This window comes from Doryrhamphus excisus, linkage group LG14, assembly GCF_037039965.1.
Source record: "Doryrhamphus excisus strain RoL-2023G ecotype Guam linkage group LG14, RoL_Dexc_Guam_v1.1, whole genome shotgun sequence".
NCBI classification, from domain to species: domain Eukaryota; kingdom Metazoa; phylum Chordata; class Actinopteri; order Syngnathiformes; family Syngnathidae; genus Doryrhamphus; species Doryrhamphus excisus.
In genome coordinates this window covers 4,177,518-4,205,105 of record NC_136370.1, presented here as the reverse complement: position 1 = coordinate 4,205,105, position 27,588 = coordinate 4,177,518, and the positions used below count along the sequence as shown (strand labels likewise).

At 44.1% G+C, this 27,588-nt stretch overlaps 2 protein-coding genes, 1 pseudogene and 1 gene segment (V, D, J or C); 2 read left to right on the top strand and 2 right to left on the bottom strand.

Annotated features, from left to right (window-relative positions):
• Positions 1–623: 623 nt before the first annotated feature.
• Positions 624–7,479, bottom strand: LOC131140576 (receptor expression-enhancing protein 5). Of its 2 annotated transcripts, none has more exons than XM_058091123.2 (6): positions 7,335–7,479; positions 7,121–7,254; positions 4,855–4,948; positions 3,337–3,475; positions 1,810–2,000; positions 624–999 (listed from the first exon to the last, which is right to left on the bottom strand). In XM_058091123.2, the coding sequence occupies exons 2-6, from the start codon at positions 7,233–7,235 to the stop codon at positions 993–995; spliced, it is 546 nt and encodes a 181-aa protein (XP_057947106.1). In that variant the 5' UTR covers positions 7,236–7,254; positions 7,335–7,479; the 3' UTR covers positions 624–992. The 2 variants fall into 2 exon arrangements, with proteins under 2 accessions (XP_057947106.1, XP_057947105.1); XM_058091122.2 differs by having other exon boundaries at positions 1,832–2,000.
• A 1,314-nt stretch (positions 7,480–8,793) lies between these two features.
• LOC131140577 (Ig kappa chain V region 3547 pseudogene) lies at positions 8,794–9,220 on the top strand (annotated as a pseudogene).
• A 2,163-nt stretch (positions 9,221–11,383) lies between these two features.
• On the bottom strand, positions 11,384–13,069 carry LOC131140696 (Ig kappa-b4 chain C region-like). The segment is given in 3 exon segments: positions 11,384–11,833; positions 12,923–12,998; positions 13,049–13,069. Coding segments are annotated over 3 exon segments (426 nt in total).
• A 1,884-nt stretch (positions 13,070–14,953) lies between these two features.
• On the top strand, positions 14,954–26,487 carry slc1a8b (solute carrier family 1 member 8b). Of its 2 annotated transcripts, none has more exons than XM_058090916.2 (11): positions 14,954–15,217; positions 16,991–17,070; positions 17,159–17,374; positions 22,754–22,796; positions 22,879–23,092; positions 23,158–23,257; positions 24,214–24,447; positions 24,514–24,708; positions 24,788–24,922; positions 25,007–25,154; positions 25,970–26,487. In XM_058090916.2, the coding sequence occupies exons 1-11, from the start codon at positions 14,969–14,971 to the stop codon at positions 26,114–26,116; spliced, it is 1,761 nt and encodes a 586-aa protein (XP_057946899.2). In that variant the 5' UTR covers positions 14,954–14,968; the 3' UTR covers positions 26,117–26,487. The 2 variants fall into 2 exon arrangements, with proteins under 2 accessions (XP_057946899.2, XP_057946900.2); XM_058090917.2 differs by having other exon boundaries at positions 15,073–15,392.
• Positions 26,488–27,588: the final 1,101 nt, after the last annotated feature.

The window sequence follows — 27,588 nt, the reverse complement described above, 5'->3', positions numbered from 1 at the left end:
CAATCATTAACAATTATTTATAACAAGCAAGTAATTATTTACATATTTTAACCTGACTCTTAATGTGGGCATAGAACACCAACAGATGCAGTGTTCAGTAAAGCCCTGGCCCCCTTTTAATTTTATTTTCCTGTCCTTGTATGTACAGTCAGAGGTTCATTCTGGTCTAGGTTCTCATCTTTTCAGCTCTGCCGCTTCAAGGACTTGGATATGAAGCCCGCAGCACAACACACGCTTTGTAATCTGCGTCTCATTTGTGTCTAATCAATAACCTGTTGTGAGGACCAAAAGCCAGGCGGGGAGAATAGACAAGGCGACGGCAGACGCCTCTTGCACACAGCAGACGTATGCGCATTGGTGCTGTTGTGTGTTTGTGTGTGTGTGTGTGTGGTCTCTGTCCACCATTTCCTCTGCAGTGTCCCTAACACAAAGGGCAGCCCATTCAGGGCCTCTCAAGTGTGAACAAAGCCAAACACAAATTAAAGTCTGGGCGGTTAGGCTGTCTGAATGGCCATAAATGTGCTCTCAGGGTTGACGGGACGTGAAGGGTTTTCTTCCTGCTGCTTCAGTTAAAAAAACAAACCCACCACACCTTGGTTAAAAGTGAAATATGAAGTACCCCAGCGTTATCATGGTGCAGTTTATTGCGTCTTCATGATGAGAAGATATACATAAGACATTTTGGAAAGACCTTTGGCACACGAGGACTATTTTTTCTTGCAAAGTTCATGATGTTCAGAAGAAAAAGACGCCAACAGGATGATGTGAGATGATGAAATGTTGACGTGTTTCCAGTCTGAAATGGCTCAGGACAGCGTGTACCGCACACATGACAGACTTCATTTGTGCCAGTCGTACAGACCATGGACATTCCCGTCATTCAGTTCCACGGCAGAAGACATAAAACAAAAACACACTCATTCACATACATACACACACACACACAACCTTCCCATGTTCATCACTGGTCCTTGCCATGGTTGAGGGCCCGATTAACAGCTGAAGACAAAGAGAAAAAAAAACACAAAAATATTTGTCTTGCATATAACTAATTTAGAAATATCCATGGAGTTTCTTGTAAAAGCAAAAAGCAAGCATCTTTATGACAACTTTATCTTCAAGGGTAAGCCATCTTGGAGTAATCTCTGTCCAGCTTGTAGAGCAGTATATCTTCACGAGCCACTTAAAAGGAGTCAAACACAAAGCTGGCATATCACCACCACGTTGTGTCTCAGTGGTGGCAGCACCATGATCTGGGGCTGCAAAGAGTGCTGTGGTTCATTGAGGAGGAGATGTGAATGCCAACATGTACTGTGCAACATGATGAGGAGCCCAAACACACCTGCAAGAGGATCAAGAGCCTTGCTGAGGAAGTCTCACCTGCACCCGTATTGAATACCTCTGGGGCATCCTCAAGCAAAAAGGAAGGAAGGATGGTGGTGATGCCATCATGGATTACAGTAACAGTCTTCTCAATTCCACAGCCAAGAAGATTAAGGCACTGCTAGATGGTGCTCACGCAAAATATTCCCACCAAGGACACGAGTCATTTTCAGTGGGTAATAAATCTAAACTGCTCAACAAGGTGGACACAGACTACTCTATAGTATACCCATGTTTACTGTATGCAGTCTATGTAGAAGAAAATGAAAAGGTTACAGAAATGAGCTGTGTGAAAGGAGCTCTGAAAGTGGGTTTTGGGCGTTTGGAGGGGGTGGGGTGCATGTTGAGTCTTGCATGCAGGGTCGGTCAGGCTCCTGCGGTTGCTGCATGCTGGAGAGTACGGTATATAAATGTGGCGGTACTTGCATGTACACTGTCGGTATCTCACCCTCCTTTCTGACGCTCTCAGACACACTCGTGGCCTTGGCACTCAGGTCGCTCACCACGCTGTCCATGGCAGCCTGGTGCTTCAGAAAGAAGGGCCGGATGACGCGCTTGTACAAGATGTCGGAGCCGTTCCACGTCACCGGAGACATGCACCAGATGAGGAACATGCACTGAAGAGAGGGAGGAGGGGTACGGAGAAGCCTTCATAGTTAATGGCACTGATGGAGCATTTGGCAATCCTGTCCAGGCTCTATGTTCTAGAATGAGGTTGGACAAGTAACATTGTGGCCGGGGGACGAACAATTCCATGAAATCAACCTTGACACTAATGATTATTTGGCTTGTTAGCGTTCTTTGTTGCTAATGAACAATAGCTAATTAAACAGAGGCTCATGGGAGCTCAGTCACTTTATTGCAAATGTTGGATGAAACCACAACAAGTGGTCTCCACACAGGAAATAATGTACAAAAATCCACCCAATCATAGCCCTCAAGACCCATGTGACAACATTATATTTCACAATAAGCTACCGAGGAGAGGGCGGCACGGCGGCCTAGTGGTTAGCGCGCAGACCTCACAGCTAGGAGACCAGGGTTCAATTCCACCCTCGGCCATCTCTGTGTGGAGTTTGCATGTTCTCCCTGTGTATGCGTGGGTTTTCGCCGGGTACTCCGGTTTCCTCCCACACAAAAACATGCTAGGTTAATTGGCCACAGGTATGAATGTGAGTGTGAATGGTTGCTTGTCTATATGTGCCCTGTGATTGGCTGGCGACCAGTCCAGAGTGTATCCCGTCTCTCGCCCAAAGACAGCTGGGATAGGCTCCAGCACCCCCGCGACCCTCGTTAGGAAAAAAGCGGTAGAAAATGAATGAATGAAGCTAACGAGGAGTGCAGGCACCTCAACGTGGGAACATAAAAACAGGCTCTAACTCGCCTCCTGAGTACATTTCTTTGTTTTACATTTACAGAACATGCAAACTCCACATAGAGAGGCCAAGCAGGGAAACCAACCAGGTCTCCTAACTGTGTCGCCAAGAATAAAGTACAATTTTCTAAAACATGCATTTTTTTAAATGAACAATAAACATCAAACAGTCATTATTTATTTATTCCTTTGTGGCAAACCGCAATACGGGTGCGATGTAGGAACTGTAAAGTAGCGCTATTAATTTGTTTTTAGACATTTTTTTGAAACACAGTGATTGTTCCTAAAAGACATTATTATAATCTGAATTATAATGTGATTCAGAGATCACCCAGGTCTTCAGAAGGGATTGTGTTTAACCTTTGAGGTTTCAACATACTCTGCTTTGATCCTATTAGTACCCTACTGCACTCCCAATCTGACATTAGATGCAGTGTCCACAAGAGGGTGCTGTCGAAACACACAAGGATGTGAATGCATCATCATAAGACCGAGGTTTGACTTCTGAATAAATGAAAGACATGGCCGACGGGTTCATAGTGATGAAGTGTCAAGAATGAATCAATATATACGCATACCTTTCCGGCATAGTAAAAGGGGAACCAGAAGAGGAAGATGTCAGAGAAGGCTTCAACAATGCTGAAGAGTCCATATACAACCCAGTAGGTGAGCCACTGCGTGTCGTCATCCTTCACCCTGCTCTCAATGGCTTTAATACTGTATGATCAGGACACACATCACAAGTCAACATTTGAAAACCAAAACAGAAAGAGCTGTGTCGATACGTCATCTCAATGCGTTGATGATTGACTGGCTGATGCCGACGTTACAGGAAAAGCTGAGGGGATGTTAAACAAATCATCCTGAGAGCTTATGAACATGTCAGACTAATTACACCATAATCCAGCCGCTGGTGATTAACCTCGGGGATGAGCAAAGTCATTAGGATTCGTGCCGACGTGGAGGCAAGCGGGGGTTACTGATCTCATTTCAAGGCCGTTCGTCATTCTCGCGGCAAATATTGCCGCCTGCTGTAGCAGGAAGCGCAACAAGAGTTACTTGTGATATTTAATCATTAGACAAAGGTCGCATTCCATCTCCATGTGCCCGTTCACTGGTTCCTTGTGCGGTCTTGGACGGGGGGGGGGGGTCATAAAAAAAAAAAAACAATATGCCCCTCTAGTCTGCGGTGAAAGGTCAGTACATTTACACACAGTATTTCCTCATACATTGGGGCATTTATTCACTCAACTGCAGAGAGTACCAGGCATCTGTAGCTAGACTTATTTGTAAAAATGCCTTTTTATGGTAAACTCCACCATAAATGCTCCTATATTTGGAAATAGGTGCCTATAGGGGTATTATTTCATGGCTCTTTCAATTCAGGGCTTTAATAAAGTTAAACATTTTTAGATAATCATAAACAGATTTGTATGCCATAAGTAGAAAAATATTCAATTTATTCATAATGAATGCTAGTTGTGGAGATTCGCTTATCTCGGTCGGGTCTGCAACCAATTAATCACCATACACGCTGGAGGACTGTAATATCGGTATAAAAATTATGTTCATTCATTCATTTTCTGCCGCTTATCCTCACAAGGGTCGCGGGAGGTGCTGGAGCCTATCCCAGCTGTCTTTGGGCGAGAGGCGGGGTACACCCTGGACTGGTGGCCAGCCAATCACAGGGCACATATAGACAAACAACCATTCACACTCACATTCATACCTATGGACAATTTGGAGTCACCAATGAAGCTAGCATGTTTTTGGAATGGGGGAGGAAACCGGAGTACCCCGAGAAAACTCATGCATGCATGGGGGAGAACATGCAAACTCCACAAAGGCCGAAGCCGATGGCCGAGGGTGGGATTGAACTCAGATCTCCTGGCTGGGAGGTCTTCACACTAACCACTCAACCACCGTGCAGCCCTAAAAATGATGTATTATGTATTTATTAATTTGGAAAGGTGACCGAAAATACGCGAGAACCACTGCCGTAGATGTAATTACAGCCAACCGTGACACGAGGGGTCACTATTAGAGGAAATGCAATATGCAGTGTAGGTATGTCAATGTCTTGTCCTCATACGTACGAGAAATACGCTGGGTAGACGAAGCCGATGAGGTTGCACAGCAGCGAGGCTCCGTATCCGAACAGGAGATAGAGTGCGACAAAACCAAGAGCACCTGCGGGGAAGAAGCAGAGTGGTGATGAGAGCAGTCACACAGGAAGTGGTGGTGGTGGGGGGGCATGTTATTCAGGGACTTGACTAACACTTCCAGCAGTGATCTGTTTGATAGCAGGATGTCACAGGGCGGTTCAGCAGCAGGATTAGGAGGAGCACCAAGTACAGTGCAAACACTGGCATACACAGACGGCCGTCGGAACTGAACAGGCACACAGCACACTCCAAATGTCACTTTGTGTGCAAAATGTATGAGAGTTATGTTTGAACTTAAAGCCACCAACAAATTGACATAATGAAGCTGCTGCTGAATTGTAAATATTTGACAACCGCCTCTGGAGAAAGACACAAGAGCATGAGGCAGCCCGGAGGTGCTGAAACTTGCTTGAAGGCCAGAATGCCTCATAATGTTGCCCGCATGACCAAGAAGTGCTATCTATGTAAAAGGCAGGCTTGACAACACCTTCCTCATACGACACCATTGCTAACCAGAAAAACTGGTTCAGCTGCAGGACCCCAAAGAGATCAGATGATGTTCCGTAAGGTAAAGCTTTGCATATAGAAAGCAGAAGCTGATAGCTTTTTTTCATTCATAAAGAGCAAAACTTTGATGTATTCATACAGTAACGTTATTGGCCTTGAGCGGAGGCACATGCATGCATGGCGTCCAAAGTATCAAAAGGCTGTGGCCCTACATGCCGGAGGACATTTCTGGAAGCTCAGTAGAGGTGACGTAATTGGAACTGCTGCCAGTTTCAGAATAACAGTATTTGCATACAAGGTGCATTGCAGTTTGCAGGTGTTCTACAGTGGAACCGAGGGTACCAACATCAACGCTTTTCACTTTCACAGCATAATCCATCAACAACAATCTGCTGCAACGACTATATATCCATGCCAGACCAGCAGTTGGCTGTCGAAACACCACACACATGCATGCAAGAAAGCAGGTTCACGCTGTGAATTTGTTATCAGCACCTTGGCATGCTAGTTCCATAGAACAATGGCATGAATGGAGTCAGCCCTCTTTCCAGTCATACAGTATCATTTATAGTTTTTCATTCTACTTTTCTTGTTCTTGTAGACGCAACCTTGTGTACCATCTCATCTTGGTAACTGAGTGTCTCATGACACCCCTTCTGACACCCCATTCTGACAGGTCTCAAATGAGAGTACAACCCATTTGATTCCTTGATATCTTCCAATGAACTTGGACATACTTTAGAGTAGTCCGTGTACAGCAGTATAGATTAACTATCCACTGAAAACACATAGCCAGTATTAAGTGAATATGGTGTTGGTATTGTCCTCGTCTGAGACTGCATGAGTGCTTCTGGCACTGGGGAATCTATGGTTCATCAAAGAGAAACACTAAAATCAAAACAGTACAAATCTGTGTCAAGCCATTTTGCTTCAAGTGGGTCTGAAAGGAGGTCACCCGAACTGACAAAGTTCCAGGGCAAAATGTTGGCAAGGCAGTGTGAAGTGTTGGGTGTGTATGACCTTTACTGTGTAAACAATATTTTATCCTATTAATGCTGTCTATCTGCATGCTGCGTTGGATAATATTTCGGGGCGTGTGTAAAAATACTCCCGGGACCAGCTGGCTGTGGCCTGGGTTATTAATGGGGGTTCAATGTGCAGAAAATAAGTCGAGTACATGTATAGATGTCCTCATACATGTACATGCTTACAAGCCCTCCCTCAGAAATGTGTTTGCTTACAAATGGCCCTTTAGCTTGGAATATGTGGCTTACATTTGTGGGTTATTGGATCGTGGCACGTTTCCCGTTACATTTGCTTTATAGTGCATAGTCCTTTATTGCCACGCGTTTGCTCCTGAGTGGCCACCGTATGAAACTGATGATTTGTTTTCAGAGGACTGCTGGGGGTAAAACAAAAAAAATGTTTTAGGTTAACATTGCATCAACTTCCTTGTCATGAAGAGAGAACTGATTAACAGTGTAGTTAGACAAACGGGATGTGAAAGAGGGCAGAATATTCCAGAAAATATCAAACTACTGTGATGTCATCACTACCAACTAATTACCCTCGAGGCTCGCTGACTTACGCTAGCTAACGTCCGGTAAACAACGGACAGTGTATATATTTTTTAAATGTTAACATCAGAAGTCGGCCAGCAAGGTGGGTAACAACAAGATTAGTAACGTACCCAAAGTGATATATTCTCTCTTCAGTCCCGTTTTTTGTTCCAGCTTCGCCAGCTGGTCAGTGACAAAGTTCCTCTCGTGGAGCAGAGCCACAAAACGCTCCTTGAAATGACTCATTCTGGGGTTCTTCTTGAGCCTAAAAGTGACACACAAGAAACGAGAGTGTGACAAATAACACAAACTTTGCAAACGCGCATAAGTGGTCGTTTTACTGACCTTTATTAGCTAGTAACCCGCAAAAAAGTAGATCCCCTGGGAAGGAAGCAGAAGCAGCAGAGGATCGTTTTGCCAGCAGGAGGGAGGACTCATAACAACGTGTGGCCAATCAAGGCACTGTGACGGAGAAGGAGGAGCTTCTGTGACGCCTGTTGGCCAATCAAAGACGAGAGTAACGTTCACAGCGGCAGGTGAAAAAAAGAAACGGTTCATGAGCTTCTCAATAGTGCCAATAATTTACTCGGCTATTATAGCTCGGATCACTAAAAAGAGTTTTTTTGTTGTTGTTTAAAGGAACATGGTTAAAAGGAACCATGTTAAAAGGAACTTACTTATGTCCAAAACATACCGTTCATGCATATGGTTCCCGAAATGAAAGTGCTTCATACTTTTAATGGGAATTCTGGCTTTTTAAAAAGAGCCGGTTCTTTTGGCTTGGCTAACAAAGTGGCTTCTCAGATTATTTTTAATACTGCAAGAATTGCTCAATACTTACATTTAATCTAAATTGTTAATATGGAGAACACGGGTTCCTTGCTTGGTTCAAGAAGTGCTGCATAACAGTGACAGGACCACTGCTTTTTGTCACTTAATTAGCTTTATTACCAAAAATAAAATAGAGTAAAATGTATTACCAATGTGTAAAACACGGTTTGTGTATGGTTAATCGTTTTTGAAAACATAATCAACAAAGTTGTGGAGTTGTGGTGAACGTGAATTACCAATAGAGGGCGCTCTCATAGGCCCTTTGTGGCCAACTCTGCAGTGTCAGAAGGCGCAGTACACAAAAGCCTATTTCTCATCCATTTCACAGGTGTGACATATCAAGATGCTTTTTAGTCAGCATGATTATTGCACATGTATGACTGGCCACAATAAAAGGCCCTTACAACATGTAATAGAATTGCTTTGATTTATTTCAAACATGCATACAAATGCATAGATGAGTGCACACATCACACATCACATCATCACGTCTGAAAAGGAGTAGAAAGAAGCAGATCTTCCTTAATCCTACCCCTTCTTCGTTCAGATCAATCATTAATACTTTTTATTACTTCCTGCCTTCAACATACCCCATGTTTAACATTTTTCTGTTGCAAAAATTGGCATATTACCAAAAATAATGTAAGGTTATGTATAAAATGAATTACCAATGTATAAATAATACGGTTCATTCATGGATCATTCTTCTTGAACTCATCATATTGTTGCTAAAAGAAGTTATGGTGAACGTAGACTGCCTGTGGAAGGCGCTCTCACCAGCCTTTTGTGGCCACCTCTGCAGAGTCAGAAGCTTCTATGTGATGGATCAGCAACAGGAAGAGGTTCTGGCTCTCACTTTCACAAAGACAGGTGCGCTCGCAGCTCATTTGCATGAGCGGTCTGCTTGGCTGCACCATCACGTCTTCATAAGTCTGGACTCTTTTCACACACTGGGCTGGAAAAGTGCATCAGGATGTGGCCTGCACCAGTGCTTCTGCTCGTCCAGGCGGCTCTGCTGATTCAAGGTGAGACAAAGACTCTTTCAAATGCTCCCTAAAGGAAAAGCATCTCATCATCAACGTCTCCTTTCAGGATCTTCCGCCAATGATTTTCTGACCCAGACAGACAAAGTCAAGTCTGTCACTCTTGGTGGGACGGTGACCATCGGCGCCACAGGGAGTTCAAACATTGGTGCTGCTCTCAGTTGGTACCAAGTGAAACCTGGACAGCCTCCCAAACCTCTGATCTACTCATCATCCCGCTTCTCTGGAACACCATCTCGATTCAGTGGCACACGATCTGGCTCTGACTACACTCTGACTATCAGTGGTGTTCAGGCAGAAGATGTCGCTGATTACTACTGTCTTGGCTATCATGGCAGTGGAAGGTATACACGGTGATTGAGAGCCGTACAAAAACCTCCTTTGGTTTGAGTGAAGTGAAAGTGGAGAATGAGGATGACTGGTCCACTGAACAAAGATCACCAAGCAGAACCACCACCAATCTGTCCAACACACTGACAACTTCACTTTTATTGGGAGTTCATGTCAAGGATTCAATAACGATTAGTTGCAGCAAGACGGAGTATATGTGTGAGAATGAGAGCAACCCAAGTGGAAGAGTGGGGTTACAGGAGAAGAGATACAGAAGGTGTAGAATTTCAAGTACTTGGGATAAACAGTTCAGAACAATGGAGATTGTGAAAAGGAGGTGAAGAAGCGTGTGCAGGCAGGATGGAACGGGTAGAGAAAAATGTCAGGCGTGATGTGTGATAGAAGAGTTTCAGCTAAAATGAAAGGAAAGGTATACAAAACTGTGGTGACACCAGTCATGATGTTTGGTCAAGAGACAGTGCCACTGAGGAACAGACAGGAAGCAGAACTGGAGGTAGCAGAGATGAGGATGCTGAGGTTCTCATTGGGAGTGACCAGGATGGATAGGATCAGGAAGGAGTACATCAGAGGGACATTACATGTTAAAGGCCTTGGAGATAAAGTCAGAAAGGCTAGACTGAGATGGTTGGGACATGTCCAGAGGAGAGATAGTGAATATATTGCTAGAAGGATGCTGCCAGGTAGGAGGCGTAGAGGGAGACCAAAGAGGAGGTTTATGGATGTAGTGAAGGAGGACATGAGGGTAGTTGGTGGGAGAGAGACAGATGCAGGAGACGGAATGAATGAATGTTCAGGAAGGTTATCAAGTATAATTTGACATCTCCATCAAGAAATAAAAATGTCCTTGACAATTTGTTTGTAATACAGCACATTTGACATGCACTGATAACAATAACATCTCCCCACTGGGGGACGAATAAAGCTATATCAAATCAAATCAAATCAAATCTAATCTACTCTAATCTCATTTAATTTTATTTTAGCACAGGGGTTTTCGAATTTTAACACAGTGAAACTCGGTTTCAGATATACAGGTGTCCCTCGTTTATTGCCGTTAATTGGTTCTAGACCCGTCAGCACAAGTCAGCAGTCATAATACCACATGCCTAGATCGGCATGATCAAATGAACCAATTTTAGCCATGAATCATTACACAGCATGCCAGAGGCCTGGCACACAATGAAGCATATAAGATGGGAAAATATTGAAAATAGTTGGTTCACTGTGGTATACTTGAACCTTTGTGAGCAACCTCTAAATATTGGTTCATGTTCCGAAAGTTTTGCCAGCACTTATTTTAATTTATCCTTGAAAAATAAGGACCACATACCACATAGTCACCTTTCCACTCCTTCATTCATTCATTCATTCATTCATTGATTCATTTTCTATTTCACTTATCCTCACAAGGGTTGCAGGGGTGCTGGAGCCTATTCCAGCTGTCTTCGGATGAGAGGCATTTTATTTGGCAATATCATGTCAATAAATTAGAAAAGGATGAGAAAGTTAACTGATTTCAGAAGTTTCATTCAGACTAAGAGAGCAATGAAAAGCTTCAAGGAAGTTTTGCAGTTCATTGTGAACATCATGATGAGAGCTTGAACCAGTAGTTTACAACAGTCAACCTTTTGACCATTTTTCCACATTTTATGATACTGAAAACGATAAAGAAATGTCACTCTGTGTGTTAATCTGTAGAATAGAAGAGCTCCACTATTTAAAATAAATGATCTTTTCAAAGATATTGTACTTTATTGACATACACCTGTACTTTACCCTTTAAACATAACTGAAGTTAGCTTAGCGGGTTTGCTTTTCTTTATGTTTCTTAAGCTGTTGGCGACTGAAGACCGCATGGGCGGCCCACCTCACACTTTGAAAATGAGCTTGTATCATTTGGTTTGATATTTTTGGACCCCTTTCTGACTTTTGTGATTTGTAATGTTATATTTTACACATTTTTATCATTTTTCAACTGAATGTTGAGGACAATTTTGAAAGCATTTTGAGATGAGCTTCAAATGTCAAGTAATGTATAATGAAATATATTATTATTCATTCATATGAGTGCAAACTAGAGTTGGATGAGGTTCTAATCCTCATGGTGAGGTGTGAGCGGGTCGTACTTGAGAAAGCAGATTTGCTTCCTGGAGAAAAAGACGCTGACTCGTCATGATAGTCCACATTTTATTGAACAATGCTTAAATGTTCTCCATCAAGTTCTCCAGCATCAAACAGGAAGAAACAGGAAACAGAAGCGCAATCAAAACAACAATCGGCGTCGCAGGTTCTACTCCGAGCAGCGGCCTGGGTCCGTCAGGGTCTGGGTGACGGGGTTCTGCCCCTGCATGGTGGCCTCGCAGACCACCGAGCCGGCCGTGCTCCACCGGTCGGCGGTGAGGCTCAAGGTGCTGGTCCAGCTGTAGCGGCCGTCGCTAGTGGCCTCCTCCGAGCTGTGTGACACCCCCGAGGTGCTGCTGCTGCCCCCCACCTTCCAGCCCAGTTTCCAGTCCGAGGGGAAGCCTCCGCTGGCCACGCACACCGCCGTGGCACTGCCAGTCTGCAGCTGCTCCTTGGAGGGGGGGAAGATGGTCAGCGTGGGGGGCCGCACCTCACCCGCTGTGTTGGGGGGGGGCAGAAGGGTGTGGACATGTTAACACAGACACTTTCAATGTCATATAGCTCATGTTTTAGACCTGTCAATCGACATGACAACACCTCCTGCGACACAAGTAAGGAAAGACTTAAATCACTCGAGTCATCGTTTTACAACATGGGTGGGGTCAAATATGATTGTGTAATTCTCAAAAGGAACTAAACGCACCCCAAAAAGAATCATGCAAAAGCTTATGAGACGCAATATTTAACATTTTAACATTTAACACCCAAAAAATATGGACAATTTTCTTTTGATGGCGGTCATATTTTACCAAACAAGTGCTTGTCAGTCCCCTAAAGGTGCGTACCAAATTTAGCAGTGATTCAACTAAGCACCCCAACGCTACAGTGGGTGTTTTGTTGATCTGTGTGAGACATTTTAAGTCAATCCTCCTAATGGGGATTCTTAACAGCACCATCTTGAGGTGTATTTGGTTGAAAAATATTAGCACAAGCAACACAGTAGGGGTGCATGACTTGACACATTTTCACCCTTTTGTGTGAAGCCGTACCTGAGCAGAAGCGATGTGGCTCTCGACCTCAGTTTATTCTTTCTTTTGAAAATACAATTACTAAAAAAATGGGGAAGACAAAAAAGCAAAAAAAAATCTAACAACACAAAGCTTACACGCTGGCTGTTTTCTTCTTTATATCGACTGTACATAGTTGGTCACCCCTGGCTCACACATATACTGTATTTTTTATAAATAGATGAAATGCATTCATTTATTTTCTATGGCCTCATATTATTTTATAATTACTGATTCATGTTATTATTTTGATACTTTTTCGGCTTAAAAAAACATTTAAACACAGAAAGTGAAAAAAATATCAATATTTGCCAAGACATGTAGAAGGACTAGGATTAAATGCCCTCTGCTTCTTCCTACTTCGGACGTGTTGAGCACTTACTTTATGTAACTTTGTCCAGCATGTCAGAAACCAATCAAATCATGAGCATTACTGTTACAACATGAAATACACAATAATCACATAACAAGGAAGTTGACAACAACGCTTGGCTGAGAAATAAAAGTGTCTGGTACTCACAGCCGATGACGACTTTGGTCCCTCCACCGAAACTCCACCACAGTGATGCAAGGTCATGAGGTGGTCGTACAAAAACCTGGCCGTACCAGAGAGATCATTTTTTTAAGAGAGGAGGCTTTGCGTCACAGCTGACTGACCTTGCTTCATGCTCCAGTTCCAAAATTTGCAACGCTTCAAAAAGTTCAAAAAACATAAGAATGGCAGGTGACACCATGCCACATCTGCCCATGCCTCCCTCTCACTTTCACAAAGACAGGTGCACTCGCAGCTCATTTGCATAAGCGGTCCGCTTGGCCGCACTGCCACGTCTTCATAAGCCTGGACTCTTTTCACACACTGGGCTGGAAAAGTGCATCAGGATGTGGCCTGCACCAGTGCTTCTGCTCGTCCAGGCGGCTCTGCTGATTCAAGGTGAGACAAAGACTCTTTCAAGTGCTCCCTAAAGGAAAAGCATCTCATCATCAACGTCTCCTTTCAGGAACTTCCGCCAATGATTTTCTGACCCAGACAGACAAAGTCAAGTCTGTCACTCTTGGTGGGACGGTGACCATCGGCGCCACAGGGAGTTCAAACATTGATGATGATCTCAGTTGGTACCAAGTGAAACCTGGACAGCCTCCCAAACCTCTGATCTACCAGGCATCATCCCGCTTCTCTGGAACACCATCTCGATTCAGTGGCACACGATCTGGCTCTGACTACACTCTGACTATCAGTGGTGTTCAGGCAGAAGATGTCGCTGATTACTACTGTTTCGGTGCTCATGGCAGTGGAAGGTATACACGGTGATTGAGAGCCAAACAAAAACCTCCTTTGGTTTGAGTGAAGTGAAAGTGGAGAATGAGGATGACTGGTCCACTGAACAAAGATCACCAAGCAGAACCAGCACCAATCTGTACAAGTCCAACACACTGACGACACCCTCGAATTTTCAAACTGTCAGCCTCTGTCTGTGCACAGTCAAAGTGAAACTGAACAGTGGGGATGAGAAGTAATTTATCGACATTTAAAAATGATCGTTTTCACAGCAAAAGCTCATAATATTGTCTTTTTCTAAAAAAAATGACAAAAAATCCAGACACTATGAATGTGTTTGTGCACGGTCACTCCTGAGCAGCTTCACACAAATGGATGTAAATTTGTCAAAACATGCACCCCTATGATATTACCTTTCTGACAAATACACCACAGTTTGGCACTGTTGTTAAATCCCATAAGTGAGCTTGAGCTTAAATTTGTCACACAGCCTTTAAAACGGCCACTGTAATTAGTTTTTTTTTGTTGCTGGATCACCATGATATTTGATTGGAAAAACATGCCTTAGTAACTAACTGGCCATTTTAACCGCAACCCTGAGGAGGCACCACAAATGTCATTCACGTCCGTCAGTATACATACACACACACACACAGATACCAACAAGCAGGACTACAGGCACCTTGGTGGTGGTGGTGGGGCGGGGGGAACTGGGTTCAAAATGTTGTTCCGGGTTCCAAGTCATAAAAGCGGACTTGTGTCACATGCATTGTTCCTAGGATTACATGTTATTGGATTGGTCAGCAATGACGTGGGCGGGCACTGTCTACTGAGGCCAGTTTAGGTTTAGTTGCCGGGTCAGGGAAGGCAAAGTGACATAGGAAGACCTAATAAGACATGCTATGGGGATAATGGGGATTGCAGAGAGAGGCGTCATGCGATGAATGAATGGCCCATGATGAATGATTTTATTTAAATGTTTTACCTGCTGGCAGTTTGCAGTTTATCTTAAAAAACATTTTAGATGTTTACACACAAGCTAAGCAGTTCTGCTTCCTCAAATGAACTGAATCACAATCTTAAAACCGAGGTATGTACTGAAATGTGTCGATGCCGCCCCCTTACACTCCTAGAGTCTATAGTACATATAGTACATTGACAAAAGCCTCCGGGTACATTTAAGTCAAAGCAGTTGGTGTAAGAGCTCACAGACGTCAACAACCTGGCCGATCTCTTTGTGAATGGAGAGGATTGAAGGTTGGGGTGATTGAACTCTCTAATGAGCTATGAATGGAATTGGTCTTTAGCCCTCTTAAGCCTGTGCAGCGGCAAAGGACGGAGTCTCTCTTGGCATGGAATGGGGATAATCCCAGGAGGGAACACTTTACCTGTAATGAGCCAGCGAGAACACTTGCTGTCCTGAGACTGAATGAGCACATCAAAGGTGAGAACAGGCAACCAACGGCAACTGTGGTCCTTCTTGTCGACTCTACTGGACGGCGGCTCTCGCTCAGGGGAACGCAGAGGGCGGGGTCCCTGGTGAGTCGGGATGGAGTGGTGTAAGAAAATGTTGGCCAACATGATGCCGATGAAGATCAGAGCATTTGTGAACGACTACTGCAAGAGAAACGGCCTACTGACGCTCTCTGTGTTTGCGGTGGTGACGGGCTGCACGCTCGGATTCCTCCTGAGGTCATTTAACCTGTCTACACAGGTAAGGATGGATGGATGGACCAGTTGACAGTTGGACAGATGAACGGATGGCTGGATGTATGACATGGGAGTGATGAATGGTTGGAGTGCCAGATGAAGGGAGGGACAAAGGGAAGTATAGGCTCATGGATGGTTGATGGTTGGAGTGACGGACAGATTGAGTATAGTTTAAAAGGTGGCTGTCAAGAGATTAGATTTATGGATTGTTCAACCAAAGGATGACTGGGTGGATGAAAGGACATTCAGCTGCGTAGTTGGAAAGACTAGTGTGAAGGGAGAATAGTTCATTCGATAGACGGAACGGCAGAAAGATGCATAAATGGGCGGATAAACGACTACAGTGAGCACTGGACGGGCAGATAGATGGTTAGATGATCAGATGTATGAACAGATGAATGGAAAGGAGCATGGATGAGTGGCACTATGGTCAGAGGCATGGATTGATGAGTGGTCCATGGATGGACTAAAAAATGGGGAAACATGGATGGGAGGCAGTATAGTATGCATGGATCAGTGGTAGTAGAGGTTGGTAAGGATCTTTCGACAGAAGTAACAGAAGGATGGCTCGGTGGATTGACAAAAGGACAGAAAGGATGGAGAGATGGCAATGTTGGCTGATAGACGGATGGCGAGAGGTATAGCTGAATGGAGGACTTGGTGGATCATTGCACAGATGAATGGCTGGACAACCGGATGAAGACATGGATGGTTGGGCTGACTGACAGGTTGGATGTTAGAACTAACGCAGTGATTCTCGATCCATGAGTGGATCATGGAGCCATTTTTCCATCTTTTCCAGGGCAAACAGAAGAAAATTTAATTTCCTTTTTGTTCTCCTTGTTCTGTGCTATTCTCTCGCTACTGGAATACAAGGTGGGTTAAATTTCCATGACTTTGCCAAGCTTGAGCTGGAAAGGAAAGACATTGAGTTGGGGCCTTTCCTTCTGTCCAACACACAGCTCCAGATATCTTCTGGAAAAGAGTGCACCATAAAGCTCACATGTTCTCATATTTGAGAAGGTTGAGTTCGAAAATTCCCGTCATTTTTGTCATTGAGGGGTGTTGGAGGGTCCCACAGAATCACAGAACTAAAGGATGGATGGATGTTTAGGCAACCAGAGGGCCAGATTGATTACTGGACAGATTAATGATTGAGACTGATGGACAATAGATGCGTCTACTGACAAACAATTGGAATAGAGTAAATAGACAGACTGACAGGTTAAATAATGGAGGGGTAAAAGGATGGATAAATGCCCCAAGACACCAAGGATCACTGGACAGACGAACCGATGAAGGAGTGGGCTCAGTTGGTGAATGGATAGCTGAACGGACAGATGGGTGTTGGATGGCTGGACTGGATGGAAGGACAAGTGGATGGAAAGGTGGTAGTGTAGAGCCAAGGGACAGACAGGTGGATGAATGGAAGGCAGTGTGGGCAGAGGCTTGGTAGGATGGATTGTACAACACAAGGGCGATGGTGTTGAGGAAACCAACATTTAAGAATTAACTTGTCTTGTCTTTTTTCTGCCTTATTGAAATGTATCCACTTTTCCATCAAACATCAGTTTCATTTTCTGATATTTCTCCCTTGCACAGGCCAAGATCTACTTCTCCTTCCCTGGGGAACTGCTGATGAGGATGTTAAAAATGCTGATTCTGCCTCTCATCACATCCAGGTACATAATGCTCTTACCTGCATGTCTTCAAATCATCCAACTTCCAAACCTAATTGCTAACCTTGCGCCTCCCTCATTCGCACTTCAGTCTTATGTCCGGTTTGGCAGCCATGGACACGAAAGCCAGCGGTCGTCTGGGCGTCCTGACCATCACCTACTACCTGTGGACAACCTTCATCGCCGTCATCGTCGGCATCGTGCTTGTCCTTATCATCCACCCGGGTACAGGCTCCGAGAAGGACGGCCACCACATGAGCACGGGTCCTGTTATGACTTCGGCTGATGCTCTTCTGGACCTCATCAGGTAAAATGTCTTTGGTTGACATGGCTACAGCACCATAGATTGTGAGAACGGCTCGGCTTCTTTTACATTTTTTGCCAGTGTTCACAATCCTTTGTGCTCCACAAACCGAAAAAAAATGTCATTCGTCAGTTGAATAGTTGACTGACATTGGACTGACATAAGACATAGTCCTAATACAGTAGTAAAACAGCAAAAGGCTCCTTTTATATAGAGGATCCTTGGCTAGCATCTTTTTGCAATTGGTCCTTAACAAAGGCACAAGGCTGCCGTCACATACAGTGCATCCGGAAAGTATTCACAGCGCTTCACTTTTTCTACATTTTGTCATGTTACAGCCTCATTCCAAACTGTATTAAATTCATCTCTTACCTCAAAATTCTACACAAAATACTCCATTATGACAATGTGAAAAAGTTTTTTTTTTTTTACTTTTTTTGAATTTATTAAAAATAGAAAAAAAAATCACATTTACATAAGTATTCACAGCCTTTGCCATAAAGCTCAAAATTGAGCTCAGGTGCATCTTTTTTCCACTGATCATCCTTGAGATCTTTCAGTTGATTGGACATGATTTGGAAATATAATAACTGTCTATATAAGGTCCCACAGTTGACTGTGCATGTCAGAGCACAAACACCAAGCATGAAGTCAAAAGAACTGTCTGTAGACCTGCGAGACAGGATTGTCTTGAGGCACAAATCTGGGGAAGGATACAGAAAAAATTCTGCTGCTTTGAAGGTCCCAATGAGCACAGTGGCCTCCATTATTCGTAAATGGAAGACGTTTGGAACCACCAGGACTCTTCCTAGAGCTGGCCGGCCTTCTAAACTGAGCGATCGGGGAAGAAGGGCCTTAGTCAGGGAGGTGACCAAGGCCCCGATGGTCACTCTGTCAGAGCTCCAGCGTTCCTCTGTGGAGAGAGGAGAGCCTTCCAGAAGGACAACCATCTCTGCAGCAATCCACCAATCAGGCCTGTATGGTAGAGTGGCCAGACGAAAGCCATCAGACCAGAGAATTTTGTTTCTCATGGTCTGAGAGTCATTCAGGTGCTTTTTGGCAAATTCCAGACGGGCTGCCATGTTCCTTTTACTAAGGAGTGGCTTTCGTCTGGCCACTCCCTGACTAAGGCCCTTCTTCCCCGATCACTCAGTTTAGAAGGCCGGCCAGCTCTAGGAAGAGTCCTGGTGGTTCCAAACGTCTTCCATTTACGAATAATGGAGGCCACTGTGCTCATTGGGACCTTCAAAGCAGCAGAAATGTTTCTGTATCCTTCCCCAGATTTGTGCCTCAAGACAATCCTGTCTCGCAGGTCTACAGACAGTTCTTTTGACTTCATGCTTGGTGTTTGTGCTCTGACATGCACAGTCAACTGTGGGACCTTATATAGACAGTTATTATATTTCCAAATCATGTCCAATCAACTGAATTTACTGCAGGTGGACTCCAATTAAGCTGTAGAAAGATCTCAAGGATGATCAGTGGAAAAAAGATGCACCTGAGCTCAATTTTGAGCTTCATGGCAAAGGCTGTGAATACTTATGTAAATGTGATTTTTTTGTTTTCTATTTTTAATAAATTCAAAACATGTCAAAAAAACCTTTTTTCACATTGTCATAATGGAGTATTTTGTGTAGAATTTTGAGGTAAGAGATTAATTTAATTCAGTTTGGAATGAGGCTGTAACATGACAAAATGTAGAAAAAGTGAAGCGCTGTGAATACTTTCCGGATGCACTGTAAATATGTAATTTTTGACTAGCCTGGATATACACTATTGCTTGTTTTTCTAGATAAGAATAATAAATAAAAATAGGAATAATAAGCTGCATGGCTGACGAGTGGTTAGCGCGCAGGCCTCACAGCTCACAGTTCAATTCCACCCTCTGCCATTTGTGTGGAGTTTGCATGTTCTCCCCGTGCACGCATGGGTTTTCTCCGGGTACTCCAGTTTCCTCCCACATTCCAAAAACATGCTAGGTTAATTGGCCACTCCAAATTGTCCATAGGTATGAATGTGAGTGTGAATGGTTGTTTGTCTATATGTGCCCTGTGATTGGCTGGCCACCAGTCCAGGGTGTACCCCGCCTCTCGCCCAAAGACAGCTGGGATCGGCTCCAGCACCCGCGCGAACCTCGTGAGGATAAGCGGTAGAAAATGAATGAATGAATAAGAATAATAGTGGAGTGTCCTACGCCTGGAGGGTGAGATCAAATCAAAGATCAAATGTGTTGCTTCTTGTATAGTTTAGCCACTTTAGGTTCATGGTAATATGAAAGGATGATCAAAAACTGTATTTCCAGTGGTTTTCAATTCGACATTTTTTGTCACGAGGACCAAAGGTGTTGTAGTTTTACCATTTTAGCTTTAAGTTCAAACTGTAGTATCACAAATAGCATTTTCATCAGTTTACAGTGGGACGTTTTTTGTCACAAAGAACACTTTTTGTGTAGCTTTGCCATTTTAGTTTCAGTGTGAAGTGTGATCATAAATGGCATTTCCTACAGATTTCAATAGGTCATTTTTTTGTCTTGAGGAGAAATGTTGAGATGTTGTTTTTTGTGCTTTCCCATTTCAGCATTAAGTTAAGAAAAAAATTGTAATCAAACATAGTATTTTCAGTAGTTCAGAGTGGGACATTTTTGGTCATGAAGCAAAACGTGTGATCAAAGATGAGGCATTTTGTTAAAAGGGACAAATGTGTCAATTTACTTCTACTTGACGGAACAAAGATGATGATTTTATTGTTTTATTGTTCGATATCCCATGACAAATGTCACATATCTTCCTTCAAAACAGCCAAAAGTGGCTTGAAACTCCCCCAATTGAAATGGCACAAAATGACGCTTGGTTCTTAGAAGTAAAATAGTTGCAGTGTAATGTCTAAGAATAGGAAGCCACTTATTGGTGATCTGTTAATCCTGCACTTTCTCGACAGTGGCTTGTGTGTTTGTGTGCGCGCTGGCTTAGTGCAGCCCCATTCATGGAAGAGCTCCACTAATAAACTCCTCCGTCTTAATCTGGTTATTCAATTGGCGCTGCGACCGGCCTTTGGCTGCGTGTCCGTCCCTGCGAGCCAAAGGTCAGCATGTCTTCATGCGTTCGCCATCACTGACGTCCTGTCGCATTATGATGCTGTTTGGATCTTTGCAAGTACCTCGCCTCCTCTCACATCGCTGCATTTTAACCACATCATTACCATTAACATAATGTTGTTCAAACATTATTATTATCATTAGGTTAGCCATATTGTACAGCCAGGACAGAGATGGTTTCTTGAAAACACCAGAACGCTCTTGTCACATAGAGAGGATCTTTGCCTCGTGTGTTTGCAATATGTAGATGCTGAAAAACAGCAGAGCACTCTTATCATATAGAGGATCTTTGACTACTAAACCAGCCTCAATATCACCGATTCTGCTCTGTCCTGGCTCCAATCATACCTCACCAATCGTCAACAGTTTGTGCACATAAATAGCTGCTCCTCCTCCATAGCCCCTTTACCTCAAGGTGTTCCCCAAGGTTCGGTGCTTGGTCCTCTTCTCTTCATCCTCTACATCCTTCCACTTGGCAATATCATCCGTCGACATGGCCTCAATTTCCACAGCTACGCCGATGATATTCAATTATACATTTCTACCACCTCCATCACCTCCAACATCTACTCCACCCTCACCAACTGCTTAGCTGATATAAAAACTTGGATGGAACAACATTTTCTTAAACTTAATAGTGACAAAACAGACATTATCATCATCGGTCCCAAAAACACCACAGCGCCCACCCATAATTTCCATCTTCAATTTGACAGCGCCACCCTCACTCCATCCCCGCTCATCCACAACCTTGGTATCCTCCTGGACCCCACCCTTTCATTTGAACCCCACATCAAACAGTTAACCCGGACTGCATTCTTCCATCTTAAGAACATAGCCCGACTCCGTCCATCACTTACATTCTCTGCCGCTGAATCCCTGATCCATGCATTCATCACCTCTAGAATCGACTACTGCAACAGCATTCTCTACGGTACACCATCCAAAACCCTCAACAAACTACAATATATTCACAACGCCGCTGCCCGCCTCCTCACCTCCACCCGCTCCCGAGAACACATTACCCCTGTCCTCCAAAACCTCCACTGGCTTCCCGTCCCCCAACGCATTCACTTCAAAATTCTTCTCATCACCTACAAAGCCCTCCATGATCTGACCCCCCCATATCTCACAGACCTCCTCAATCCACATAATCCCCCGCGTCCCCTTCGCTCCTCAGACTCAAACCTCCTGGCACTCCCCTGTAAGACCAAGCTCCGAACCTGGGGAGACAGAGCCTTCTCCATCGATGGCCCCACCCTCTGGAACTCTTTGCCCCATTCACTCCGTGCTTGCCCTGACCTTCCCACCTTTAAAAAACAACTCAAAACCCACCTCTTTAAATCTGTTTTTAATGTCTAACTTTTTATATCTGACTGCTGTGCCCCGCCCCGCTTTTACTCATGTTTTAACTGTACTCATGTTTTTACTCATGTATTAACCAATGAATGTTGTATTTTGGTGTGTCTTTTATTCTGTTTACTTGTTTTATTCAACTTCATTCTTTTGTAAAGTGTCTTTGAGTATCTTGAAAAGCGCTATACAAATAAAATGTATTATTATTATTATTATTACTTTGTTGTGCCAAAGTGCTTAAAAGAAGTAGAGCACTCCTGTCACATATAACGGATCTTTAAGTGCTCATGTCACACATGTAAAGGATCTTTGACATGTGTTTTTTTTCCATAGGTGCAAAGCATTCTCATTTTGAGGATCTTTGAATGGGGTTTTTGTAATGGGTTCTGAACAGCAGGGCGCTCCTGTCATATATAGAGGATCTTTTTGAGGAGAGCATTCCTGTCACATGTAGAGGCTCTTCCACTAGCAATTTTGTAGTAGGTCTTTAAAACTAGCACAGCGCTCCTGTCATATATAGTGGATCTTTGAGTTGCACTTTTATAGTAGGTCTTAAAAACATCAGCATGCTTCTGCAGAGCATTCTTGTCCTATAGAGGCTCTTTGACACATTTTTAACAGTAGGACCTTAAAAACAGCAGTGTTCCTGTCACATGTAGAAGATCTTTGACAACACAAAACTCCTTTCACATATAGAGGATCTTTGAGAGCGGAGTGCTCTGTCACATATAGAGAATCTTTGTCATAAAGAGGACCTTTGACTAAGGTTTTTGCAATAAAGAGTTGTTACAGAGAGGATCTTTGACCAATGTAAACAGTGTATGAGTTTTCATGTCTGACTAATGTGTATTAGGCATTTGGTAAACTTTTGAAGGTGTAGCAGAGCCTTGCATTAATGTGACAAAGAATTTGAGCTTTATTGTGTTTTACAGGAACATGATCCCTTCCAATCTCATCGAAGCAACCTTTCAGCAGGTGAGCAGATAATGTCTGAGTCTTGTTCATCAACCTGCAGTTAAAAATATCTCACTCCAGTGAGCTTCTTGTTCGACTACAGTATCGAACAGACCTGGTGCCCATCGTGCAGAACTCCAACATCAAAGAGTCACAGGCTAACTACGTGTATGTCATGCCTGACTACCACAACCCTCGCCTGGGCCACCCGGTCTTCCTGGAGATCACCCCGGCACCTGAAATCAACTACAAAATCGTTCCCAGTACCAGCAAGGGCATGAACGTCCTGGGGATAGTCATCTTCTCAGCTGCCATGGGTGAGGACGAGAAGGAGTTGATGGGCTAAATGACAGGGGGCATGACCTTTCCTGCGTGTCCTCAGGTCTGCTGCTGGGGAAGATGGGAGAGCGAGGAGCCCCGCTGGTCAACGTGTGCCAGTGCATAAACGAGTGCGTCATGAAGATCATTAACGCAGCCATGTGGTGAGGTCACACTCTCATGCAAGGACACACACACAGCAGTGAAAAATAAACCACAGCCAGATTACTTCTAAAGATAAACGTCACACAGCAGCTCAGCGGCACATGAAGTGTCTCTGCCAGGAAGGAAAAACGATGTGTACTTTCATGGAGAATCCTTTTAAAAAGCTTGGACTTTCCATTCATCTGTTCCAGGGTCAAGCCGCAGCTATTGGAGCTCTTCATTAACAGTGCTGGCATTTTAACATTTGGAACAGTCCCACCTAGTCACTAAATATAAACCGAGGACTAAGGCTGTCCTACCTAGTCAGACCCAGTTTATCCCTACTAGTCACTGAATATAACCTGATGACTAAGGCTGTCCTACCCAGTCAATTTGTCCCACCTACTCATCATGTATGTATGACATGATGACTAAGGCTGTCCTGCCTAGTCACGCCCAGTCAGTTTGTCCCACCTAGTCACTGAATATAATCTAATGACTAAGGCTGTCCTACCCAGTCAGTTTGTCCCTTGTACTCATTGAGTATGGCCTGATGACTATGGCTGCCCTACCTGGTCAGACCCAGTTTATCCCACCTAGTCACTGAAAATAACCTGATGGCTAAGGTTGTCCTATCTAGTCACACCCAGTCAGTTTGTCCCACCTAGTCACTGAATATAACTGGAGGACTAAGGCTGTCCTACCCGGTCAGTTGGTCCAATCTACTCACTGAGTATGACCTGATGGCTAAGACTGTCCTACCTAGTCAGACCCAGCCAGTTTGTCCCACCTAGTCAGAGGGGTGTTGACATAAACGGGTTGCACTGTATATAATGCGCTTTCACATTTGCATTCCGATTAATGTGTCCTACAACAATAGGAAACAAATAGATTTTTTTCTTTTTTGGGGGGGGGGTCAAATTGAGCGACTCAAGCTGCAGGAACATTGCAACCCTGTGGTCATTGTCTCCCACAGGTACTTCCCTTTTGGAATCGTGTTCTTGGTGGCGGGGAAGATTCTGGACATGCATGACCCAGCCCACTTGGGAGAGAAACTGGGCATGTACTTCATCACGGTTCTGTCCGGCCTCTTCGTGCACGGCCTCATCTTGCTGCCCCTCTTCTATTTCTTCTTCACCCGCAAAAACCCTTTCCCCTTCATCAGGGGCCTCCTGCAAGCTCTGGTCATCGCCTTGGCCACCTCTTCGAGGTGAGTGGTCCAACCAGGAGAACAGTGGTCCCACCGTTGGTTCCTGACATAATTCTTATCTTTCAGCTCGGCCACTCTGCCAATCACCATGAAGTGTCTGTTGGAGAACTGTGGAGTGGACCGGCAAATTGCTCGCTTCGTTCTACCCGTCGGAGCAACCATCAACATGGATGGCACAGCCTTGTACGAGGCGGTGGCGGCCATCTTCATAGCTCAAGTCAATGAGTATGACTTGGACTTTGGTCAGCTGGTCACCATTAGGTACCTAGGGCTATACCAGTGACATACATCCATGTTTGGTGTTTTTAGATCTCTCAAATCCTGGTTTCTTTGTTCATAGCATAACCGCCACAGCAGCAAGCATCGGGGCAGCAGGCATACCTCAAGCTGGTCTGGTGACCATGGTGATAGTCCTGACATCTGTGGGCCTGCCGCCTGCTGACATCTCCCTGATTGTGGCCATTGATTGGGTTCTGTGAGTCCACACACGACAAGGCACTTTGGAAGACACAGCTTATGAGGTTGCTTTTTTAAAGTCTGGTCTGGTTTCGGTTTCCAGCGATCGCTTCAGGACCATGATCAATGTCCTCGGCGATGCCTTAGCGGCCGGTATCATGGCGCATGTATGCAAAAAAGACTTTGAGAGGGCGGCTGCTTCTACCATTGGCGCTTCGTCTGTTGTCAGTAATGGAGGAGGATCCAAAAGGGTAAGCTTGAGTTTTGGATTCTGAGTTTGTCTACCTTCTACTATGTCATGGCTCTTAAGTTAGGTTAAGTCAGGGTTGTCACACTGAGAATGGAGTTCTGAGCGAGAAGTCTAGTCTCTGGGTTTGAGCTCAGTGCTCTTGGGTTAGTTGAGGGTTTTGGCTCCAAGTTTGAATCAATGTTTGGCGTTTGAAGTTGAAAAATTGACTAAAATTGGCATAGGTGAGTTTCACGGTCCTGGAGGAAGGTAGTTCTGTGCTTGGGTCAAGGTTTGGGGCTTGAGGTAAGAGTTCTAGGTTAAAGTGACTGTCGTGGATTTGGAGTCTTGGGATGTTTTTGTACTTGGGTAAGGAGTTCTAGTGCTTAGTCAGGTCATGGGTAAGACTTTTGAAGTTGAGGGAATGATTTGGCATTAAAAGGGATGGAGGTCTCAGTTCGGAGAAGGTGCTCAGATGCTCAGGTCAAGGTTGGGGGAAGGTCCTGAGTCAAAGCTTTAGGGTTTAGGTGAGGGTTGCTGGTATGGCATTTTTGGGGTGAAGTTGGGGCTCTCACTCTGGGTACTTGTGTGTTTGGGTCAGGGTACAAGCTTGAATAAAGAGTTAGGGTTGTGGTGAGGATTCAGTTTAAGGAAGGTGGTTTTGTGCTTAGGGAAGGAGTTATTGGGCTCCGTCAAGTCTTGGTTCAAACTTCTGGGGGTTGGGGTTTAGGTGCTTAAAGTAAGTATTCTAGGGAATAGTCAGGGTTCTGGATTGTTTTTGACATATGGATCTGGGCTCATGTTTGGGTTCTACTTCTAAAATCTGCATCTTTTCACCAGAGAGACACAGTGATCTCGGTGGGAAACCAGAGCGTGACATTGTCTGATGCGCCCCTGATGGCACACCGCTGCGACTTTGTATTTGAGGTGGACGGGGACAACATCCTGGAGAAACCTATGACCTGCTATAATCTCTGCCAAGTCTAGAGATACCTACTCACGTCAGCGGGGCCCTGCTGTGAACCAAACACTAATCTGAGACCCAAGTTTTTGCCAGTGCCGTGCCTAAAAGAAACCTTCACTACTTGATGTATATTGTATTGCAATTGAATGGCTGATAGTTTAGACTTTCACCGTAGGGAGCTTTCCTATTTAGACTCCAGTCAAGTTGCCTTAAGGTGATCTCACTAACACTGAGACCGCAGCAGCTGATCGACAAGCAGTATAAATGTTAATTTTTGACCTAGAACAGTCACAATAGAAAACAAAAACAGCACAATTTTTCTAGACAACTCTTTTTATACCAATGCTTATTTTTTGTGCTTATGTTTTCCAATTAAAATTGCTTTACTAACCTGTCAGATCATAGCTTCAATTTAGTTGAATGTTTAGGCAGAATGTGTATATTTCAGGTCATCTGCACCTTGATTTTATTATTCCCAGGCTTTGAGTGATGTTCTATCTATAATGTGTCCCTAGAGCCTAGTTATGAAGCTTTCTGTGATGTGAAGGATGGGTCACACCACCTGTGACCAAACCCTAGAGAGATGAGCACGCCATATGTGTACAGCCAGCTTCACTACACATCTTAAAACAATGCCGGCAGCTCAGACAACTATCTTGTCAATCCGCTGTGACGTGGGAGCTGAAACTCTTTCCACGGTGGGGGCAGCAGGGAAAGCCAGCTCCTCCCTCCCTGATCCTACTGGTCAGCCGGGGCCTGAACACCTCCCTCCTCTCTACTACTGGATGACAGTGCTTCTCAACTGATCTCTGAGAACTCAGCCACCTTGCAGAGACAACCTTTCACCCAATTGTTACGCACGATCTTGTCTTTTCAGTCACAATAACCACAGGAGGGCTGCTTAGAAAAAAATTTAAGTATGCGGAGGGCCACTTTCATTTTTAATTTACCAAAAGAAAAATACTTTAAATTTACCTACAAAGGCAAAGCTTTGTTATAACGTTTTCTTTAAAAACATTTTTACATGCTGATCATATGATTCCTGGGCTGCAAATGGCCTGTGCAGACTTTGGACAATCATTTTGTAATTTTTTTGTTATCCTTCAGTTAATAGGCTGAGCATGACACAAATATGCTAGTGTTGCACAGTCCTTACACACATAATAGTAAAAAGTGGATGGGGGGAAAAACCCTCCCCCTTTGAAAACACACAAGTTCATGCTTTCAAATAAAAGCCACCATAGTTTTATTGAAATGATCCAATGTTAGAAGACATTTTAACCGGCTCCAAGAGGTCATTTTGCGCACACACACACACGTCAGTAATTGTGACCACATACATTAACAAATAAATACTCAGTGTACCTCCGCCAAAGAACAACACCCAGCCTCCTCATTAAATTAAGGCTGAAAGCTACTCAGCAAAAAACAATCCCCTAAAAAAACAAGAAGCAGTGGCAGCTGTCAGTAGAAAAAAGGAAAAAATATATAAAAA

Coding starts and splice junctions, on each gene's coding strand:
- LOC131140576 (XM_058091122.2), bottom strand. CDS start 7,235: ATGAGTCATTTCAAGGAGCGTTTTGTGGCTCTGCTCCACGAGAGGAAC. Junction 3,476..4,854: donor GTCTACCCAGCGTATTTCTC/GTACGTATGAGG, acceptor CTGATCATACAG/TATTAAAGCCATTGAGAGCA. Junction 1,000..1,831: donor TGAGAGCGTCAGAAAGGAGG/GTGAGATACCGA, acceptor CTTTGTCTTCAG/CTGTTAATCGGGCCCTCAAC.
- slc1a8b (XM_058090916.2), top strand. CDS start 14,969: ATGGAATTGGTCTTTAGCCCTCTTAAGCCTGTGCAGCGGCAAAGGACG. Junction 23,093..23,157: donor CATCTTCTCAGCTGCCATGG/GTGAGGACGAGA, acceptor GCGTGTCCTCAG/GTCTGCTGCTGGGGAAGATG. Junction 24,448..24,513: donor GCCTTGGCCACCTCTTCGAG/GTGAGTGGTCCA, acceptor CTTATCTTTCAG/CTCGGCCACTCTGCCAATCA.